General features: G+C 33.8%; 1 protein-coding gene across 1 annotated transcript; it reads right to left on the bottom strand.

Annotated features, from left to right (window-relative positions):
- Positions 1-117: 117 nt before the first annotated feature.
- LOC129001776 (UV radiation resistance-associated protein-like) lies at positions 118-23,742 on the bottom strand. The gene is made up of 10 exons (XM_054429219.1): positions 23,582-23,742; positions 18,330-18,543; positions 17,359-17,647; positions 15,933-16,038; positions 11,393-11,603; positions 9,202-9,374; positions 8,271-8,497; positions 7,303-7,473; positions 6,593-6,791; positions 118-3,677 (listed from the first exon to the last, which is right to left on the bottom strand). Exons 1-10 carry the CDS (start codon positions 23,645-23,647, stop codon positions 3,411-3,413), a joined length of 1,923 nt encoding a protein of 640 aa, XP_054285194.1. The 5' UTR covers positions 23,648-23,742; the 3' UTR covers positions 118-3,410.
- Between the last annotated feature and the right edge of the window lie 1,057 nt (positions 23,743-24,799).

The following is a 24,799-nucleotide window of genomic DNA, read 5'->3' as shown; positions in this document are numbered from 1 at the left end:
AATATTTATAGTTGTGTCACAAAAAACGAGAGGTTAGTTCAAATATAAGTAAATAAATTTGTAATATGGTTTTATTCAAAGGAACAATTAGTTATACAAAGTTAACAATATATCACAGATAACTTTATCTGAACCAGTAGAGCAAAAAATATAAACAATCAACACTTTAAAATGATTAACAAAGGAAATTACTAATATGTGTAAATATATGAATGAAAATAGTTACAGACAAACAATCCCAAAAACATTCAAACTATATACCTTTAATAGTGTTTAATAAATGAATTGATTTACTAAAATAACAACAAAAATCAATCAAAAAATAGCATTAACACTAAAAAGGCAACAAATTCAGTAAGCTACTACGGTATACGTATAACAAAAACTACCTCATGTAAAATTTGTAGAAATGACTGTTAAAGCTTAAATAAAGTTGCAATTATTTATATGAACAAGAAGAATAAGTTTAATAACCCAAATTACTTTAGGCCCAAGAAATAATAACATTTGAATTGAACCAAAGTTTGAATTTATCAAATTGTTTTGGTAACAAATTGGTTAGAAAATAACTTTAATAAGATTCAGATATGTTTTCAGTGAATAATTGGAAAATAGTTCTTTTGATAAATATTATTTTATAGCATAAGTGTACAATCAAACAAGATGATAGTTACTTAACGAATATTTATAGTTAAGTCTTTGACTAGATTTAAGTGAACTACATATGAGTAAAAAATACCTATTAATTTAACAATCAAATAAATATTCTTTTAAAGTTTAAATTACAATACTTTAGCCAGTCTCCAGTTTTACAAAACCAAACTAAAAATGAGATTTGTGGAATTAAGTTGTTATACAAAACCATATTTCATCATTTTTTTTAACATTACAATACCACGAACCTAGATATAGTATAGGAAGGTTTTAGGTTTAGGAAGTTAGGAATGTCATCAAGCCATTAATTTTTTACTGCCGGTAACTAAATAAGCTCACATAGTTCTTATACTTATAGTTCTAAATGTATAATGTTTTGCAGTTTTTACGGTCTGTGTTCCATTTTTAATTATGAAGCTGTTTGAGATTATTATTTACTGTCTAATAATCTTCAAGGAAATGTATTTTTGTTTATTTATGTGACCACATTGGTAATTTATTTATTTTAAATACAACTCTCCATAATCCTCTCAAACATTACCAGTTTGTTTTTTTAATTACTAGTTCAAATATAAAACATTTTAACATGTTTAACCTTGATTAATTTTTTTATTTGTGGTAGATTTTATTTAAGTGGCTATTTTTGGACATACAGTAACTATTTTTGGCTAAATGGATAGCCCAAATATTAAAAGCAATGGCTGGTAAGAATATTAATAATCAGGTGAAATGATGTGTTGTTATGCCTATCTAATGGTAAAAGGCAAAAGTAACACCTCCATTTTTTAACAAATCAACTCTAAATCAATACAGTAGAACCTCTTTAATCCGAACCCCCGTAATCCGAACGTCCACTAATCCGAACCCCTCATTGCTGTACTCTATACACAGTACAGCAGTTCTTTATTGTATACTGTATTTAATTTACAGTAGTGTTTATTCACTATGTTAACTACTGTATTAAATAAACACTGTATTTTATTTTATAAAACCTTTTTTCACTATTCCCAAAATAATTTTGATCAATTTTAGCCATGTTTTAGCTATTGTTATGTAAAAACAACAATATGTTCTGTAATCCGAACTATTCAATAGTCCGAACTACCCCTGGTCCCAATTAGTTCGGATTAAAGAGGTTCTACTGTACAATTTTGCAGCTTAAAGGTAGTTGCCAAATTGCTTCAAACACAGTACCAAATTGAATCAAACCTAAAAGCTGAAAAGATATCCAGTTAAAATCTTAACTATGTCTCATGTATGAGGGCTATTCAGAAAGTAAGGAACATTTACTCTGAACAGAGTACAGACGTTTTCACCTCCTCAATGACTGTGAAAATGTCTTTGTGTTACACTTTGTTGCAATATTACTGTGTTAAAAGTTTGCAGCAATTGAAAATCTCACTAGTTGTGAGGTGCAGTCATAACCTTAAAACCTATACACTTTTTTATTGTCGAGTCTGCGGAGTTGTACGGAAACAACTTGATAAATGAAAAGATATAGTGCTTTCAGTTTCAAAACGGCTATACTGAAGTTGATGTCCAACATTTAGTTTTTGCATTACAATGCCTGACCTCATGAGGCCAATTCCAATTGCACACAAAATCTGTAATCATTCAATTAGCAACTACCCTACAGTTCAGTTTATTTCCCAGAATTGACTTGGTAAGCAGCACAGCACTTTGTTAATGACAAGTAGCTCCAGTTGCATTTCACTAAGTGGTTCAGCTCGCAGGCAGCGGAATTCTACGACAATGAAATTTCAATGCTCATCCACCGCTATGATAAGTGCCTATTTAGAAAAGTAGTATTTTAGTTGCTCTTTCAAATGTAGGCATTATAATTATTTTTCTGTACAAACTTTTTCTTTTATTCCAAAATCTTCCTTGCTTTCTTGATTGCCCTCATATCATAAAATAATGTTAAATAATTAACTAAGATTAGGTTCTCTGTTTTGGGACTTTAAAGGGTGAAGTGTAAAAAAACTACTATGAGTCTACAGTTTACAAATGCTTACCAATTATGTTAAGTGGATTTTCTATATAAATGACATAAAAGTGTGGGGCACATTGTATTCAAAGCTTGGCAAAGCAAATGTCGCATTTTAATACTGTGGAACAAATTTTCTGTGGATAGACATTTTAAACAAGATTACTTTGAACGTGTTAAGCAAATTAAAGAATCAGTGTTACAAGGTCATTGGCATCGATGCAATTGTGAAAAAACATTAATTAAATCATTGCACTAAACTATGGTATATTAAACCTAAAATGCACAGCCACCTGGAATAAGAATAATCTTGGGGAGCCCACAGAGATAAACTAACGGGCATTCACAAAAATATAGTACACAATAATCATCATCTAAATATACATAAATTATATAATACACAGTGGAAAGTATAATACATCAGTCAAAATATTGGTTCCTTGAAAAGGCACAGTTTTTAAACAGTGTGGATTTTTCACAAGAAATTTTAAAAAAAATTGAAAAAAAGAACATAAACAAATTTACTGTAATTTTCTGCGGACATTGTGTTCTAATTATGAGCATAAATCATTTTGACATAAAAATATTTTTATAAGCTGAGCCTAAAATGTTCCGCCACTTATTTTGTGAACAAAGCACAGTGAAAAGGACATCTGAAACGAGACCTTGTACTTTTCTAATTGTTAAATCAAACCTTTCAATTGTACACAAAAATGTCAATCCATCCCAACACTGTTACAACGAATTTGGCCTAGTGCCTTTTCAAGTGCTATGAATCTGCGTATGTACTTTGGGACGTAACCTGTCGGATACTCTGGTAAGTGAAGGCATCCGTGGAGTCTCTGGATATGTTTGTCGGATACTTGGAAGGAGAGTTGATCTTGTTGATGATGCTTGCCAGACTCTCCTCCTGCAGCAGGATGTCATTGCTGGAACGCAAGCTGCGCTCAGAGTCAGAGCATATCGGCGCCGGGCCCTGCGCCATCCAGGAGTTGAGGAACTCTCGCTGTCCATCGTCTTCTGAACTGTGCGGTACCTGAAAATTAATTACAGTTATTTATTTTTAACCGACTTCCCCACTACCAACAAAAGGAGGAGGTTCTCAATTTGTCTGTGGCGATGTTTTTTTTTTCTATGTATGTTCACCAATTTCTCTGTGATTCTCTTACCGATCAGTGTGGTTCCACCACCAAAATAACCAGGAGAGTTTCTATTTGGTACCTTATATATTATGTTTAAGTATAATATTTGTTTCGGTGAAAAATTCTGAAAACCTTAAATATTCAACATTCATTTTGTTTACATTTGTGCACATTGTTTACATTTGTGCAGAGAAGGCAATAAATAATAATAACATTCCTACAGCTGTTAGTTGAAACCATTTAAAAGACACAGACAATTTCTTCATGAAACAGTTGCTTCATATTGATCAATAAACTATTTCTTGCCATGAAGCCTAAATTAATTACATTGAGAAAAATGCATTTTGTTTTGGTTACTATAAAAAATGTATTTTAACGTTTGACCTGATTTGTGTATACAGTAATTATGTTTTTAGTATTGAATATTCTGACTAACAAAAACATACATTTTTCAGTGAATAGCTGTATGATAATGACAAATAAAGGTGTATTGTGAAAACCACAGCATTCGTAAAACAGGTATAAATATAAATCAAATGCAATTATTCCTTACACGACCTAAGAAGTGTGACAGTGCATAATCGTCAATTGTCTTAAAAGTGTTGAATATTTTAATTACTAAACATGCATTTGCAGATGTGGAATGTTTATTGATATTCTCTACCCAGTTACTATAACATATCAATACTATTTTATGCCTGCTTCGGAAAGTCCTAGAGGAAGATGATTTGCAATTTCAACTAGGCTATATCTTGAGCAAACAAAACCCCCTACATGACTTACACCACTTTTAGCTGAACCAATCTTTCATATAATATTTTCCAAAGGTACTATACGAAAGGTTCTATGGTGTTAACGACCAATTTTCCACTTTTGAGAGATTTTTTAGTGCTGGTAGCTGAGGAATAACTTTATTTTGTTCCAAAAGGCTTGAGACGTTACTGTATTTCTTTTTATAATGTAGAAGTACACCGATTGCAAAGAAACGATGATGTCTGACATTTCAATGTATCTAGAAAAGACAATTAGTTTTTCATTAGGCCTAATGTAATGGACAACTCTTTCTTTCTTAATATCTAAATATGTTTATTTTCATACCCATTGATTATGTAACCTGAACAGGTGACTCAAGCAGTTTTAAAATAATGATTGTTCTGTGGAACGTTTGATTGTTTCAAACAGTTTTGCTTATCAAAAAACCTCAAGTAATTAATACCGGTACATAAAAACTATACGGTCACTAAAAATCATAAAATAATTTATTTTTGTAAAAAAATACAACCGACTTCAAACGCTCTAAAAAGAATGAAATAATTTAAATAAAGTTAACTTTTGTATTAGGCAAGCTCACGTATTTCAAGTCGGCGCGGTTCAAACTGCAAATATGATTGAAATTAAATATTGTGTGTGTATTTTGAAAATCAATAAATTGTAGCTGGATAACATAAATATATAAAAAACATACTGAACTGTTTTGTTTATATATTAAAGGAAATATTTTCTTGTATTTTATGTTTACTTCAGAATAAATGCATTATGAAAATAACACACACAAATGTTCTATATGAATAGGAAAATAATTTAGTTTGATATTATGATAGGGAAAAGAAGCTAGTTTAGTATTAAAACGTTACATTTCCAAGTTAGAAACATTTAAATGCGTTATAATCTTTTTAAAGATACTCGTTAATACCACTATAATGCCGATCTCTGATTAAGGTAATAAAATAACACTTAACGCATAACTATGAAAAAGACATGCAGATTAACACCTTTAGTTATAGATAGTCACCTGCAATATGGACACCCTCTTTCAATTTTGTATCAAAAATCATCATAGAGCCGCGCCGAATTGAAATACGTGAGCTTGCCTAATACAAAAGTTAACTTTATTTAAATTATTTCATTCTTTTTAGAGCGTTTGAAGTCGGTTGTATTTTTTTACAAAAATAAATTATGTTTATTTATTTTACCCAATATCGAGTCACTGAACTCCCTTAGAGTACTCCATGAACTTGACGATAAAATGGTACCTGCCGGATTATTGGAGATAGAAATAACCATAGTTATAGATAAATCGTATGAAAATTACTACATTTTATATTTATTGAATTGTAACAGCCCTGGAAGTGGATATTCGTAGTAACTAATTCTGATTTAAGATACCTGTCTACAGTTTCAAAGGTAACAATCAAGGTTTTACAAGTGTTTGTATTCGCACACAAAAACATTCTTGCCAAAACATGCATGCAACATCTTGAATGCTACTTTGGCACTGCAGACAACATGTATTGAAAAATCCACATTCTCATTACTGTAGTCAAAATTAATCCATAAACAACAATAAAACAGATTGCACTATAACATTTTCTTAGACATAGAGATGACCAAATTAATATATTTTTATATACACTTTATATTTTTGAATTATCTAGACGTTGCATTGCAAAATAATCTCTCATGTCCTATGTATTACAGCCACTCCTTGGTTACAGAATTTGTCAGCTAACGTTGGATTAGTGAGATTTGTTTACATAGTAAGTTAAATTGTAAAACTATGAAAATCGCTTTTTCAAAATATGAATAAACTACTTCTCAGACACTTTAAAGATTGTTTTTTTTTTATCTGTATTTACTAATAAGAAATTACTTCAATGATTACAATGATAAAGGCCATAATCCTAAGTATTAAATTGATTAAGAGTCACAAAGTTGCAGTTTATCCCCAGATTTCCAACTGGAATCAACAATTATTCAATCAATTGGCTGATTATTAATCCTGTCTGAGCATCACTTGTCAAGGACCTACCAAGATCTCGTTGGGCTCGGAGCTGTTGTGTGTGATGCTCCGTTGCCGAGGCACTAGGCGTGGACTGCCGTGGTCCAGCCGGTCCAAGCCCTTGTCTAGGGAGTAGCAGAGAGGAGCCTGAGGCGGCCGCAAGCCTCTCACACCCTGCAGCTCAAGTGTAGAGCTGGACATTGTACGCTTGCCTGCCTCCAGTCCAGCCCTGTAACATCATCACCAGTCACCACTGTCATTCCTGTATGCTGTTTAGTGTCAATCTTTGTGCATCTTTTTTTATATATCATTAGACTTAGAGTGACCAAACTTTTAACACATACAAGTCAAATCTACTAGTTTCCTACAGCAGGATGCCTATTTAGCTTGCATGCCTGAATTAAAATAATCAATTAACTACTAAGGGTGTAACATAGAGCACAAGGGCCTAAGTTTTTAGGATTTTTTTTAAAGATAGCATAATTACCTGAATGGGAAAGAGTCCAAACTGGCACAAGAAACAGGATATATGTTGTCAAATATGGTTTCCTAGATATCCTGAATTAAGTCAACAATTTAAACAATAAGAGATGATTTATAGGACTGTTCATACAAAGAACAACTCAAAATTTGCTGTTAATAGACTAATTATTTAGATTCCAAATCCCAAAACATCATAAACCTCCTGTTTCTTCAATAATTGGCGGACAGTGTTTGACTTTAACGTAAACCCAACTCACCCGCTGAGGCTGGGCTTGAGGTTCAGCAGAGCCAGCAAGTTAGGCAGTGTACACCTGAGATCTGACGTGGTGAGGCTACAATACCATCTCAACTGTGCGATGTTCTTGTTGAGCAAATACACTCCGTAGTTGAACTGAAGCTTATCCTTGCCCTTAGAGAATAGAGGAAATCTGGAAACAAATTCAACACTGTAAACGGACGTCTGTACAATGTTATATTGCTGATAATAGGTTAAATTCATGCTTTTAATGTTTCACATATTGTTGCAAGAGATTGCCGCAGGGTAAAATTATTGTAAAGAATGAGGCTATGAATATTCAGGTATAATAGTCAAAGTTATTATAGTGTTTATTCAGTATTTAATTACAGCCTGATTTGATCTAAAAACACAACTTCATTTCATTAATATTGGATCTATAAGAGCCTGGAGGCATATTGTTGTAGCCCACAAAAAGAACAAGTGTCTTCATCTAAAAAATAACCATGAATTTGATACAAAAAATGTAGGACTTTTTGCCTTGATTTGGTGGGAATTCAAACTTAGTTCCATAGCCTCTTTCTGCACAAAAATGTGTTGAACTATTAAAAAAAGAGAATAAAGTGAATAAAATAGGATGTAAAATAGGGATTTAAAGTTTAAAGCATTCAGTATGTTTTACTTCCAGTGTCTTGAATCCTAAAAATCAAGCACTTCTTCAAGGTAATCAATTATAGCTTAAGGGGTCATGAATAGCCACAAAGACAATACAGTCTCTCTTTGAAGTGTTTGGATTTGTAATTTCAATTTCCAAACCTCATTTTACACACCATAAATTCAACTCCCTACCCAAGTGAATGAACAAAAACTTTGGTGGAATAAAACTACCTTGGAATTTCAACCTTCACTAACTTGATAGAAGAGCCTATTGTTTCGGCTGAGTTTGTGGGCATTCTATAGAATGATATGAAGAGATAAAATGGTACTCACTCTCTCTCCTTATCAGGTATCTTGTCAGTGATATGGTCGATGATCTTACTGCGAGAGCCTGCATGGACAATGGAGTAACGGAGAGGAACGTGCAAGAAATACGCAATCATCTGGACCAGGTGAGCGACAAAACCCAGCGCTACTGAGATCATAATCTCATCATGTCCAGCAAAATCTTCTGAGTTGGGCAGATGGACTCCACAGATGGCAAACTTGTCATCTCCAATCTGAAAAAAAACATCAAATTAGATCAACAAGAGGCTTAGTGTTACATTGAGTATTAATTAGCTTTGCAATGAATACATCCAAATCTGGCTGTTTGACTGATAAAAGTACAATATACAAGCACTAAATTATTTTTTTCATATCATAATCTAAACTACAAATTGTTACACACATATTTTTGAATGGATGATGAAAACTATTCTATTGATTTGAAATTTACTGGGTCCAGTCTTTTATTATTATTGGCTTATTTATATGCAAAACTTTCTCACAAAACCCTTAATATGTTGAAAAAGTCGCTCAGATTTTTTAAAATCAATAAACTCGGAAAAAACTAAAAACACAGAACAGAATTATTTTTCCCGATCTGGGGTAAGAACTAATGGAACAGAATTTTGTAATATTCTCGACTTAAAACACTTCATCTTACTGCAAATAATATACATTAACTATTCAATTTAGGTGCAGGTAAGTAACACTACTTAATTCTATGACTGTTGTAACTTTAATAAATAATACTATAAAATATTATACGAGTTAAACTTATTAGTAAAGTATTTTAAAACTAATTTTAAAATATATATATAATTTACAGAAAAATATTTAAATGTTGTAAAAACAATCAAAAACTATTACAATGAATAAAGCCAGGTTAGTGTAAGAAAAAAAGATTTTAAATTTCATTTACATGTTAGCTTTTTCTTACCTGACTGATGGGGTATATATAATTTAACTCTGAAATGCGCTTTCGTCTCAGAGCTAACAGCATTTGGTTGACAGAAAACAGATTTTCTTTGGCATCTATAGAAACACGTTTAAGATCTTTCAGACGTTCCATTTCTTTGTGAAGCATCCGATTCTTTTCCACCAATTCTAAATCTGAAATAAATAATATTAGTTAACCTTCCATCGGGCGCATCACGGAAGTTACCTCCGGGTACCTCCGTTTTTTTACGTTATAAAAACCATAGTGTGTGTGCAGGGCTGTGGCCTGATTTACCTCACAAACCTCTTTTGCGGAATCGGTTTTATATTCTCTTACCCCTTTCCCAGTTGTCAGTCGACCTTGGGGGGGTGGTTCGCATCGCTACTGGAAGTAGCTTCCGTGAGCGCCCTGTGATGCTACAGGTTTCCCGGAGCCTAGTTCCATGTGCCCCCTTGTGTTTGACCTTATTAGCGATATTACAAAATGTATGCAGAACTAATTGTGAGATTGTTGGCTAGTGTTGAAAGGGAAGACAAGGAACAACATTTAGTAGAAAGAACTAATGGTGCATGAGTTCGGAAACCTTTTTTTTTCAAGAAAAAGAGCTTTGACAAAATGAGTAGTCTTCTAACAAATGATTTTTTGCATTAGACAATAGGTGTTTTATTTCAAACACCATTGCAATTTTTTCTTAAAAGCTTGGATAAAGTAAGTTATCCTTGATATAATAATCTTTTTCATAATATCATTGGTGTATTTATGCCATACACTGATGCAATTTTTGTCTAAGAGCTTTAATTGAATGGATTGTCCTTGTACAAAATTATTATTTTTATTAGACCATTTACGTGTTTTTATGCCATAGAATATTAAAATTTGTTTTCTAATATACGACTGTATAAGTACAAAAAGTTAATCATTTTTATCCACAACACTTACGTATTTTTATTTTTTTATAACATTTTCTTTGTAATACCTAACTAACTTAAGTAATAGTGTAATAACTCATAATAAATGTTTTTCATAGAGTTTTATTGCTATTAAAATGTTTTTACTCATCATTGTATAGTTTTTGTACTCCCGGAGGTAACATCCGTGAGCGCCCTTTGGTGTTTGAAAATCAATGCGCCCGACGGAAGGTTAAAGATGATTACTGATTGCTATATGTTAACTTAGGTACTCAATATAGACATATTTTCAACCCTATTTATTTATTTTTTTGTTATCAGAATAGAGCAATGAATATGTTCAAGGTCTTTTAAGGTAGAGAATAATATAATTCATAACCATGATGATTATTAAATAGAAAACATATTAACAAATAATAATCGGCACTTAAAATTTACAAAAAATTATTAATTATTTTATATCAATTCTAAATCTGAAATCTTCTTGTAAGCTACCTATGTTTTAATCAACCTTCTTAAGCTACAAACCTAATCGTTCCACTAGGTGGCTTGCGAAACCTCCAAAAAGTGTCAGTTAAAACAAGTATTGTGTCCTTGCTTGGCAATTTTAGCAAAACCTTTGACTAATATTCATAAAAATGGACATTCCAGCTTCTGAAGTTGTTAAAGTTGTTGCCAATTTCAGAGTCAAAATTGACATAGTTTAATTGAGCCACCGACAGAATTTGCTAATCTAAATTACTGATTTCTGTTGAATACACCAACTTAACCTGATGGACTTTTTGTAAGCTATAGGCCTAACATCGTTTTTGCAACATCAACTATCTTAGTAATAAAAACTAGTAGTAGAGTCTTTCTATGTATCTTTTACAACCTAAAGAACCTGACTTTACTACCGATATAATAGCTCTGAAAATTCTGTATTTATGTGTTTATTTGTGGTTTTCAACTATTTTCATCAGTAAGGTAAGCTTATCAATTACAAAATCCTTAAAACCCTGGCCTAAAGCTATCTTGACAAAAACGTCGTAACCTGGAGAAAAAAGAATGCAAGACTGTATCACACTCTGTGCGTATGTCATTCCACAAAATTCTTTTTGGATAAAAATAGGCTACAGCTGGTCCATCCCGCATATGCCTTATAGATGGGATGTCTACTTCAGTAACCTAAAGTCAAAGTTTCAACATAACCAAAGAAGAATTACATGACACTTGTGTTTACAATACCCTATCTTGGTAAGTTAGAATCTTTATGACTTTTTGACCAGACGTCCAAGCCTCACCTTCGTCCAACATTCGATCGGTAAGTTTACTCTTGTCCTCCAGCTGCCTGCGCAAGGCTGACTTCTTCTTATCCCTCTCATGAGTCAGCAGATGTACTCTGAACCTCACCTCCTCCACTTCTCGTTTCACAGCTGTCAGCTGTTGATGGAGTCGTGGTGTTGCACCTGTAGGCTTGGCACGATGTAACACCCGACGCAGCATGGCGCTCTCCTACACACACACAGTTTAATGAGCCTAAATGAAGATGTGATAGAAAAACATTTTGACAAGGTCAATAGAAAGTTTATGCAGTAAATATATACAGTGCTTGAAGATTAGGCTTTACTTCTGATAATGTATATTTTGACCCTAAAAATGTTCTTCCTCAAGAAAAACTGTGTAAACCATTGTACCAATGCCTGCTGACATACTCACATTCTGATATAACTGTAAACAATTTTGTTTGAATATTATACCTATTTAATTATTTAAAAATGTTTTACATAATAAAACTAGTAGGCCTAATGACAGTCCATCTACTCTTTGTAATGTTTCAATGCATTTCTTTCTGTTACCAGTCAACATGTTTTTCCATTTGTCTGCAAACAGAAATAGTAAGCAATTAGTATTTAACAAGCTCAAGGTGTAGAACTTCCCCTTTTGTTTGACTCTAAGCAAGGCCCCACTAGAAAAAACAGGCCATGCTGCAGCGCGGGCAGTGCAACGCTACGTCACAGTGGTGGATAGCTGTACTTAAGTTGCCAGATGTAAATATAAAATTGTAAACATGTATTAAACAAATATAACCTGTGGAATGTTTCGTTAGTATTTTGGTGATGTCGTTGTGTCTTGCGCTACTCAGTTTTTTTGGTACGATGAAATATTGTGTATAGTAAAAAATAAAACATGCCGTACTGTTGTTGCGTCCCAGGTTGTCGGAGCAATTACTACAAGGACAGAGAAAATGTGCCAGTGCCCATTTTTTCATTCCCAAAAGACCAAACTAAAGCAAATGCCTGGACAAGTGCAATACACCGTAGTGATTTTAAACCAAGTTCGAGTTCAAGAGTGTGTATTAAACACTTCGACGAAAGGTTCATTGTAAAAGAAGACTCTGTGGTTCGGCCTGACGGGACGGTATTGTGTGTTCCTCGAAACCGTGTAAAGCTCACAGAAGATGCAGTACCGTCAATATTGTACAATGAGCCAATTTACATGTCAGAAACATTACACTTACCTACACAAACTCCAACACAGTGGGTAATTGAAGGGGGACAAAGTGTTTTAAGCCAACAGGAAGAAGAGCAGTCAAAGGACATTATCGAAAGCTTCATAAGTTTAAAAACATATTTGAAAAGTAATTGCGTCCCTATTGTAAAAAACGTTAAGTGCAATATTTTTGACGATTTTATCAATGTATTTAATGTAAAATATATCAATGTACATGTTCCAAAGATTGAGGTTTCCCTAGTAATAAAGAAAGACTTGTCGTTTGTTGTAACTAAAAACGACTTTGTAATTAACAATATCACCAACACTTGTCCTGTAATCTTTTCTGAACCAAACAAAATTAGTCGTATTTCTGAACTTGATGCCTTATGTGAGTGGTTGTTTGAAAAAGACTCTTCTGTAATAATTACTACAACCGACAAACTACAGCATATAAATGAAATTATGGATGAACTAAGTGAATCAAGTAATGATGAAGTAGTTTCGAGAAAACTTACTTTTTATAAAGAACAAATAAATCTAGTTTTCCAAAAACAAATTAGGTATTGTGCTAGAACTCTAATATGGTTTGCAACTATTTTCTTTTGTTTCCCAGCTGCATACAAAAGTATAAGGAAGTCTAATTTGTTAACTATGCCTCATCCAAGATACCTAAAAACGTTTACATCAAATGTTGGAAACGGGTGTTCGACTTTTGATCCTGCTCATGTTAACTATTTGAAAACTAAATTCAAATATTTGGAGGATCACGAAAAAATAGTTAACCTCCTTGCTGATGAAGTTTACGTTAGACCCGAACTCAGTTATCAGGGTGGTAAATTAGAAGGGGTAGTACACGAGTCATCCAAAGAAAGGGATTCATCTGTACAGCTAGCGACAACTATACAAACATTTATGATCACTAGTTTATTTTCTAGAACAAAAGATGTAGTAGGTTTATTCCCATGTAAGGACCTTGATGGAAAATATTTGCATAAATTAATTTTGCAAATATTAAAAATGCTAACCACTATAGGATACAAAGTTTTAAGCATAATAACAGATAACAACTCATTAAATCGTAATGCTTTTGCTAAACTAAATGGTGGAACATTAATGGCAAGTTTTATCAATCCTTATGATAACACAGGCAAACAAAAAGTGTTTCTTCTTTTTGATTCTGTGCATCTATTCAAATCGATTAGAAATAATTGGTTAAATCAAACGGATTGTAAGCAAACATTTATATTTCCTAAATTTGAAAACTTTGACGAAATGTGTACTGCAAGTGTATCTGACCTCAAATCACTTCACAAAGAAGAAGAAAATAGTGTAATAAAGCTAGCCCCTGCTTTAAATAAAAAAGTGCTGCATCCTACATCCGTTGAACGACAAAAAGTAGACCTATGTGTGAAGTTTTTTGACGAGAAAAATGTTGCAGCGTTAAAGTATGTTAAATCTAAATATAATGTAAATAACGAGGGTACTATATTATTCTTAGAACTAGTTATTAAATGGTGGAAAATTATGAACGTTTCTCATGTGTTTAAGGGTGATCGTTTTAATGATCCTTTTTGTCAGCCCATAAGAACTCTAAATGATGAAAACTTTCTATTTCTTCGGCGGTTTGTTTTGTGGCTTAGTAAGTGGAATGAATTTAAAATACAGGGTGAAAGAAATCATAAAAAAAGTAAAAGAAATGGGAAGCTGACTGCGGAGACACAACTAGCTCTACAACATACAACTTCCACTATAATAGAGATTATTGAATATCTGAAGAAAGACTGGAGTGTGGACTACATACTATTAAGTAAATTTCAGAATGATCCCCTAGAAGAAAGATTTGGCCAATATAGACAGATGAGTGGAGGTTGCTACAATGTTACCGTTCAACAAATCTTAGATTCAGAAAAAAAACTTAAAACCGTTAGTATTATTGAGTTGTTTTCGGCCTCTAAAAAAGAAATCAAAATTTCAGACCTGCATATAAATATTGATAGCATAAATTCTAATCCAGAAATGGAAGAAATCGATTGCAACGAATATTCTGAATTTGAAGATATTTATGAAGACATTAGATTTATGGACGTTAGTGACAACGATTAAGTGTGTCTCACCTATATTGGTGGATATGTGTGCTATAAACTGTTAAAAGTGAACAAATGTAAAATATGTGAAGTAACATTACTAAACAGGAATAAAGACACAATCGTTTCAAATATCAATAATGAATATTTGAGAATCGTTGACAGAGGTAGCCTTAAGTACCCATCAGATGATATTGTGAACATTTTAGCTGTAGGTTTGAAATTGTTTAAGATGATTATAAGTGAAAGGTATGAATATGCCTTCGTAAGTTCAAAATGTCAACGAAAACTTTTAGTACATTTAATTTCAGATGCAGTTGATTTATTCTTTTTAAATAACATAACGACGGTGTGTGCTTTTTGCAATTTTCCACTTATGAACAAATGTATTACCATTTTTTGTAATATTCTTTTGAATAACTATTGTAAATGTTCTAGAGAAAAGTTATCAGTAAAAAAGTCAAACAAAAAACGAAAGCTTGACAAATTAACACAATAAGATCGTAAACCTACCTACATGTGTTTAATAAAATATTTAAAATCTTATCACTGTTTAAATTCATTTACCTACATTTAGTACACTAATTCTGTATTTTTAAGGAGAGATGATTTATCAGAATTAGGTGGATAACTCATTACACCATTTTAGTATATTTATATATTTTTCAAACTACTCTAAGCCTAATGCGAAGAACTAATTGCAACATCAGTGTTCCAATTATAGGTAAAAGAGCGATACGGCGTAAACATAACCTACACGCAATGTTTATTGTGCTTTTGAAGCCTACAGACGACGCGTACCGTCAAAATCTGTCAAACAGCCAGCTTATTTACCTAAAACATATGGGATATGAGAGTGAATCCATCCACTAATGTGACGTCATGAATTCTGCAGCATGGCCTGTTTTTTTCTAGTGGGGCCTTGCTCTAAGGGTGTAAAAAAATATGTAAGCTATTATTGTTTTTAACATTTACTTTTATTTTAGGTGGTTTAATGGATTTTTATATGTTGGTTCAACAAAACATATGTTCTCTCTTAAAATGTTAGATCTGCTAAGACACTATTTTTATGCATGCCTAATTTATTTAAAAAATAGGTCATTAAAACAGTGAAGTAAGCATCCAAACCTCAATCATATTATATTGCATAGGAATTGCAAGAACAGTATTCTAATACTGTAGTGGTTATTGGCATTACAATAGAATAGTTACTGCAAAAGTAGTGAAGAGTGAATAAGAAAAGGAATTATTTAGGCTACAGTACCTTTCCTTCACTGCTACTCCCACTCAAACTTCCGTCCGAGATCCTCTCTCTAAGAGAAGCAGCTGCAACTGAATGTTGCTTGATAGCTTGCTGGAGTGAATGCAGCCTGAACACACATTTAACAGGCAATTAAAAAAAAAACATTTCTTATATGGACTGCCTTGGAAAAATGCCCAGCTTACAGTACCTAGCTTAGTCCAGGGGCTTAGATGTACTAGTTAGATGTAGTAGCAGGCAGTCTTAATCGGCAGGAGCAAAACAAATCCATGGTGACATAAATACAACTCTCTCTGCACTATAGGATTCTGTATGTACTGTCATTGTGTGGCTAGTTTTGATAAATTGGGCCTACACATACTGCTTAGTGCTTAGTTTTGTCAACTTCAAAACATAGTGTTTTTATACTGTCGCAAATACAACCTAGTTTAGTTATATTTCATCTTAATCAAATGAAATTGGGCTTACACATACTGTGCAGTGCTTAGTTTTGTCAACTTCAAAACATAGTGTTTTTATACTGTCGCAAATACAACCTAGTTTAGTTATATTTCACCTTAATCAAATGAAATTGGGCTTACACATACTGTGCAGTGCTTAGTTTCGTCAACTTCAAAACATAGTGTTTTTATACTGTCGCAAATACAACCTAGTTTAGTTATATTTTATCTTAATCAAATGAAATTGGGCTTACACATACTGTGCAGTGCTTAGTTTCGTCAACTTCAAAACATAGTGTTTTTATACTGTCGCAAATACAACCTAGTTTAGTTATATTTCACCTTAATCAAATGAAATTGGGCTTACACATACTGTGCAGTGCTTAGTTTTGTCAACTTCAAAACATAGTGTTTTTATACTGTCGCAAATACAACCTAGTTTAGTTATATTTTATCTTAATCAAATGAAATTTGGCTTACACATACTGTGCAGTGCTTAGTTTCGTCAACTTCAAAACATAGTGTTTTATACTCTCCCAAATACAACCTAGTTTAGTTATATTTCATCTTAATCAAATGAATTATCAACAAAACCACCATTTCGGTAATCCAACTTCCTCCCAGCCCCATATCTGTCAGATAATCGAGGGACAACTGTGCACAAAAACCCATACGGAAAACACGCAATTACTAATATTTTTTATTAATTATTATTATCATTATTCAAAAATATTTAGATGTTACTATACATTTTTAAATCTTCACTATCTTACGAAATGAGGCTTCATGTGAACAGTTGTTTCATGTTAGCAACTTTTCTCCTCTACCGCGCAATAGCCTACATAAACACCTGTGAAATTCCAGTAATAAAAATCATAAAAATTAATAATTGACCAACCAAGACAAAAAACACTATATAAAAATACAACATTTTCCCCAAGGTTGAGTGAATCTCGACAATACTACTTTGATTACTAAATTCTCTTCACCTCAACAGTCGGCTGACGGAGTAGCTCTGACGTAACTCTACGGGGGTCATGAGCACTGAGACTACGCGTCGAGGCTCGACTCTGGGCTCCTTGAAGCAGTGAGGTGCTGTGAAGTATCCACCCTGCATGTGCAATATGAGCGTGTTGCTGTGGAACTGTGACGGATCCGAGGTGACAAGTCTTGGACCGATGTACGCCAAGCCGCTGAAGTAGATGCCCCATACAGCCACTACCAGCTCCGTACTCTCCTCCCCAGTCGCTGAGTGGCACCACAGCCTGATCACCACCCCTGGCAAACACATCAATAAATGAGCTCACCCCCACAGCAGCAAACCTGCCAGCTAAACGAATTCCCATTTGTTTGATTGTATATTAGGTACGTTTCAGATTTATTCCCTTTTTAAAAAAGAATTAGATTACGAGTACTTTTTGCAACATGGAAGGTAATAAAAGTGTATGTATCAGTAAAATGTGAAATAGCTTAGTATGAAAAACAAATTTTATGACTTTTAAAAGAATATGAAGCTATGGGATTTAAATTTAGTTTTACTGTATTTCTTAATGTTCTTCAAAGCTAATAGGCCTAATAAGCTTCAACATAGTGGCACTTGTCTTGTCAGTATTTAAAAGCTCTAGGCCTACTGTAAAAAAATGCTTTAAAGAAAGAGATTGCAAAATATGTTTTGAGGGTAAAAGCACAAATCTTATTATGTGTTGGCTACAAAAAATGATATTCAAAAATGTGTTTATGTCAAATTTTAAAAGCCTGCAATAAATTAATGAAATTGCGTAGTCAAGGTTGGTGCAAGGAGTTTTCCACAAACATGCGAGAGTCATTCTAAGACCTAATTGATAACAAAATAAGACACACAAAAACAATTTACAATAGTGAATAGAGATGGATAATTGTAGAGAAATAAATATTTTATAAATCCTAATTTGTTTAACCAGTACAGAAGTTTCTAACTCACCTGTGGCAGGACCAATTGCCTGACTGATCTCAATATCCGCCCATTTAGGATTATCACTTTCAAGTTTTTCACTTGTATAAAATGGAGCTGACATTGTTGTCAAATGTAATGTGTAATAGTAGCTCAATTTACCCACTCCTCTTACTAAATGAGTGCATTTCTCAAAGGGATTGACATTGAATCCAATTATTTGTATTAGGTTGCGAAGACGTTGCTGAAACAAAGAAAAATAAGATAGGTTACCAATTATAATTCTTAAATGTATGTAGGCTTATACAGCTCATTTAGGCTATTTTGTACTACTTAAGATTCAGTTCTAAAAATTAAAACTAGGCCTGATAAAACTAGGTAGGCTGTAACGGTTGTAAATGTTGACCAGCTCTAAGTTGATATTTACAACCGTTAGTGTAAGCAAAAGGCGCGGACAACAAGCTGGTTCGGGGACAAGGGTCAACCTCGATAACAGCGCCATGGCCATGGCCAGTAGGGAATTAGTTTAGTTTATTTAATCATTTTTACTTTAGAAAGACCGGCGAGTTAGCCTGGCAAGTAGGATTTTATTTTATTTAAATTGTTGTAGGTTAGAAAGACCTGCGAGTTAGCCTGGCCAGTAGGGAATTAGTTTAGTTTATTTAATCATTTTTACTTTAGAAAGACCGGATAGTTAGCCTGGCAAGTAGGATTTTATTTTATTTTATTAAATTGTTGTAGGTTAGGAAGACCGGTGAGTTAGCCTAGCAAGTAGGATTTTATTTTATTTTATTTAAATTGTTGTAGGTTAGAAAGACCGGCGTGTTAGCCTGGCCAGTAGGGAATTATTTTAGTTTATTTTATTATTTTTACTTTAGAAAGACCGGCGAGTTAGCCTGACAAGTAGGATTTTATTTTATTTAAATTGTTGTAGGTTAGAAAGACCGGCGAGTTAGCCTGGCCAGTAGGGAATTAGTTTAGTTTATTTAATCATTTTTACTTTAGAAAGACCGGCGAGTTAGCCTGGCAAGTAGGATTTTATTTTATTTTATTAAATTGTTGTAGGTTAGAAAGACCGGCGTGTTAGCCTGGCCGGTAGGGAATTATTTTAGTTTACTTAATTAATTTGACTTTAGAAAGACCGGCGTGTTAGCCTGGCCAGTAGGGAATTATTTTAGTTTACTTAATTAATTTGACTTTAGAAAGACCGGCGAGTTAGCCTGGCAAGTAGGGAATTATTTTATTTATTTGAATTGTTGTATGTTAGAAAGACCGGCGAGTTAGCCTGGCCAGTAGGGAATTTAGTTTAGTTTATTTAATCATTTTTACTTTAGAAAGACCGGCGAGTTAGCCTGGCAGTTAGGGTGACATTTTAGCATACTGCATCGGTTAATTTGATTAAGACCGGCGAATTAGCCTGGTACGAGACACGCGAGAACAACCCAGCGTTGGCAATTGTTTTAAAAGTGATCATTAAAGCGATGATGAGTGTGATGACACCGTTGACCCCCTGTGGTGAGGTGTCACTCTGAGCTTTAACAGACAATAAAGACGTTTGATTCAAAATTGAGTAGCGGAAGGACCTTGGAGGTTCCCAGCTCGACTCGAGCGATTCCGAGCATTTTATTTGTAAGGCGATACGGTAGAGGAGCGTAGTACGGGAGAGCCTCAGATAGGAAGGCCATGACCCCGGCGCGCCATAGCACCTTACAAGGCTACCAGTATTATTGTTTTTAGTTATCCTAAGTAGGCCTGCCATTGATGGCCATAAACGTTGTGAAGTCTTTCCCCATCACTACCTCAGTAAAAAAGCATTTGTTTTAAGTTCTGTATTAATAAGGTATTTTTATTCATAGGTACTTCAATACTTTTATACTTTAATCAGGCCCGGTCTGGCTCCATTGGAGGCCCTCGGCTAGATGTTGATTTAGGCCCCCAGCCAGAAATAAAACAAGGACCATGGGGTGCTCTCACGGCAACAATTAGTTAGCATATATGTTTGCTGCATGTCGCAGGTGCATAAAAAGGCCTAAGGTGGTTTTAAATGATTAAACGTTTTTGATAATTTTGATTAAATTAATAATTGCTAAATTTCCATAAATTAAAATCTTTGTATTTATAAATTTAATTCCAATGTACCGATCAATTTAAATTTTACATAAAATTTGCTCGTATTTCTATTCACCTCTACAGCTGCCAAATTTAAAGGCCTATTCTTAAAATTGTTTTAAGTCTTCAATTTAAAAATAAGACCAAAACCTAGTTCTTGGAGTTTTTGCCATACATAGTAAAAAAGCATATCACGTACCACTTTTGAATTTTGAATACATCTATGAATGGACCATATTTACTGTTTATCACACACTTTACTCCATAGTTGTACTTCAGCAACAAAGACAAACAGAAATAATCAAAAGTATTTTAATTTAAACGTTGTAAGGATTACAAAAAACTTCTGATGATTTCCGCCTGCCTGTTTGCGACTTCTCATTGTTGCAAAATCAGAACTGAAACCAGCTAACCTGCTAACCATAAGTTCAAACAGTTTGACTTTAATTTGTTTTTATTTTGAAATATTTCCTATTCATTTTTATTTTGATTGCGCCACTACTTGCGTTAGTAACCTTTCAAACAATACGTCATAGCCCACTACGTAGGAATGACTGGAAACAGTCGTCGGTGATTAAACTAGTCGTAACACCATACTCGAACTTTTGGTGTTGAGATGAGGCTGACTGGTCGAATAAAATCAGTTGTAGATAAACTGACGGATAGGAATTGGGAACAGTTTATAGGGATGATACATAAAATGTAATTGCATTTATTTTTGTTGTTTAAAAAAATATAAAATTGCCAAGACACTGTGTTTTATATACTGATGATTTAGATTTTAATGCCTGTAGTAAAATCTGTTTTAAAAACCAGGTAATAAATAAACAGGAATATTTGTTATACTGAGTTAGAGACATTAGGCCTACAGAATAATTTAAATCTTGCAGTCATGTAATAAACTAAACAATTTTAATTAATTGTAAATATTGTCATTCTGTACGTTTTATAACAAAGTAACAAAATATTAATGCAAATGACAACAAACAATAGGAATCAAGCGGGAAAACTCCGATGTTTTAAGTAAAATTATATTCGATAATTTTCTTTGCAATGACTGAAACCACTGCACCGATTGAACTCCACCAGTTGTTGTTGAAGTGGAATTCTCTCGGTTTTTCACTACGATCACTACCGCGGAGCGCTGGGCACTGAGCTGGTTCGTTGGTTGAGCCGCATTGGTTCGTAACGGTGCGTTGCAGTGAGATCGGTGACTATCCTCTAGTACCGAGTGACTATCACTGTACTTAGGGGCTAACTGTAATTCAAATAAAAAAAGAGTATTGTTTATTTAAAATTGTTTTTGCAAGACTACGTCGCTGTGAAACAGTTAATCAAAATATTTTACTATCATAACTAAATTTTTTTGAATTGATTTTTTGGCTTTTGGAGGCCCCCTTGAGCCGGAGGCCCTTGGGGATCGCTGACCAGCCGCCCTGGCCAGACCAGCCTGACTTTAATACTTTTCTTTGAAATGGCGACCATACAAATGTAGGTATTTTAAGCCAAGTATGAATGGAGATGAGTGTAGGATGAGTGGCGATTACGCTTGTGAACTTAGCCTAACATTTATTTTTGTGAAACACTCTGTATAAGAATAAACTTACTTCCTTAAGTCTACATCAGTGTAGGCTAACTTTAGTTAGGTGAAGTTGACAATGGTTTGGTTCAGATGGTAGCATATTTTAAATTGAACAAAACTACATTGACAGCCACTAACACTTGGAGGAAAGGATGGTACAAAGAGACCACACTGTTGCCAGTGCCATTCAACATAAAGACCTGAAGAGTAAGGCTTTGGTTTCCTAGACGCGTAATAGATGCGCTGTGGCTTTTATCCAGGTCTCAAAATGCAACCGCCGTCAGTGGTTTCCTAGCCTGCCCATACATATGGTTGGTGCGTAACATAAGTTCACGGGAGAGATTACTAGCGGCTGCTATAATTTTATACGATGATTTAGATAATGGCATGGATATTTTGCTATTACAAGCATCGAAGAAGCGTAGGCAGTGAAAAGTAGATTATTATGAACTGTATGTGGCCCTAACGGATATGTTACCTTAGTAGGCCTATTAAAGCAAACATTAAAAAATTTTAAATGTAAACAATAAATCTTAATTTACTCCCTCCAACTTTGCTTTCACTGTTATTATAGTTAACTTACTTGCTCGGGATTTACCGGGTCGATGAAAATACCTTTTACAACATAACATACTAGCAGAGTACCCGTCCTTCATACGGGATTGGCGTATAGGACTAGGGTAAGTATAAAATCCTTATTGCAGTTTTTAAGTCCGTGAGGATCACGCACACAAAATTGATGACGCCTCGGGAGATGCCGTGCCAAGCTTAAGTGCAAGTTTAGGTGGAAATGCATGTGATGTTTTTTTTTTTTTTTTTTTGGGAGAGGGGGCCCGGCGAACAAACTTGCAGAGAGGCCCATTGGCCCGCTCTTACCGCCGCCACTGTTACAGTTGATATGTAACTTTTAACTTATGGTAATTCACTTGTAAAATTGGTGTTAGTAAAATCTGTTGGCAATAAATAAAAAAATAGTAATGTGTATTCTAGAAAGTTGTTCGTATCAAAACTTCAAGCCTAGGGCCTAAGATAGCCTAAGTGTTTAGGAAAGAATAAAGGTTAAGTTACAGTGATCCTACAGATCACAGGAAAGAGGTGCTAATATAAAACAGCAGCATAAACCTGCTGGTTGGGCCTACTGTAGGCTAAAATTACCTAAGCTAACCAATTAATAGCAAAAGCTATGTAGGTACTAAGAGAATTTGCAGGAATTTCGGTTTTTTCGTTCATGAGATCTTGTCTAACTTTTAAAAACCTACGGTACAAATATTTTTTTTTAAATCTCCATCACCAATCTTCAACAGCAAAAAATAGAATGGGCAGTGGATATCTTCTGTCTGTCACCCATGAACAGATAGAACAGATTCTATCAGGCATGAAGGATTTGAACAGTTTCTGACCAAACGGATAGGCTAGCATTCTGTTCAAGGCTGATGTTAACGAATTCGATACCTATAATATATGATAGCCCAGGCCTAGTATCACAAAACTATTTACCAGACCATACGCACACATCATGATCACCTCTACCGGTACTAGATTAAAAACAAATAGGAACTTATCGCTAATGATAGAACAATTATTTTCAAACCTGTTGTGTGAGTAAAGGAAGCCACTCTTTCCATCTCAGTGTTGCCCTTGGAGGTACAATGGACATTATTTTAAAATGAAATAGGCCTAATTCTGTCCTAACTACAATATTGGCTTTCCCCTTTGGTAGATATCCAGCTGAGCATTGGTAGTACTTTGAAGACCTTGATAGTTAACAGTCTAAATTTGTGTTAGTTAGATTTCAGTTTCACCATAGACTAACCAACGTAATGTTTCACTGGTTTGGAGTTGGTTCTTAGTCATTAAACTTAAGAAACAGCATTATTTAGGCTGTTACATTGTAAATGAATATGGCTTTTCAATCATAACACAAGCACAAAATGCAACAAGTTGTTGGCACTTGCTAGTAAGTTTAGTACATGTTTATGTTTAGAACCCAGACCCACTCACTAGCACAGCACAATAGTCTAAAAAATTATTGTCTTTTCTGTTAAGCCTTCGTAGTTGGCTGGTAGGCCTAGCCTTCATCGGATGACTAAAATATAAACGTAAAAACATTCATCACTTCAGGGGAAATTCTACTACCGTAGGCCCTATATAGTATTATTTGTATGGTCAATACAAATAAGATATCAACACTTAACACTTCTTCATCTAAATACGTATTTTTAACAAAGTTTTTGGGATGGTAAGGTTACGTACGAAGGAAACTACAAAATATGACAATAGACGATACGATACACTATGACATCTGACATGACATTGACGACAATTGACAATTCACACATTATTAGAAAAGAAAAAGAAAGTTCTTTACGAAAAACTCAATTTCATAGAGTAAGCAAATACTCATAACTATTTTATTTCTCAGAATATTCTAGAGATCGGAAAATGATCGTTGATTAAGAACAGAACACAACATTTATTTATTTATTTACGGCATACTTAGTTATTTTTAGTGTACATTTATTTTGTGATACGGGCATTGATTATTGTATAGTTGCAGTTTTGTTATCAATGATAAGGATCTTCCACCGTGCAATGTTTCGATAATAATCAAGGCAAAACTGTGGATATTCTCTATCCTGAAAAGTTAACATTTTGTCAAACTTCTAATTTAATTTGCTTTACGAAAAGAGAGAACATCGCTGATGAATTATGATCCCAAAAACAGCAACGATGTAATGTGACAAAAGTTTATCGGATACACTCGGGAAGTAACTGTAAGCAAACAAAATTTAACTTTGCCAAACTTTTC

Source organism: Macrosteles quadrilineatus, unplaced genomic scaffold (assembly GCF_028750875.1).
Source record: "Macrosteles quadrilineatus isolate MER2022 unplaced genomic scaffold, UCM_ALF_1.0 Scaffold_8__2_contigs__length_117827958, whole genome shotgun sequence".
Classification (NCBI taxonomy): domain Eukaryota; kingdom Metazoa; phylum Arthropoda; class Insecta; order Hemiptera; family Cicadellidae; genus Macrosteles; species Macrosteles quadrilineatus.
The sequence above is the reverse complement of the archived record's forward strand: the minus strand, read 5'-3'. Positions and strand labels throughout refer to the sequence as shown.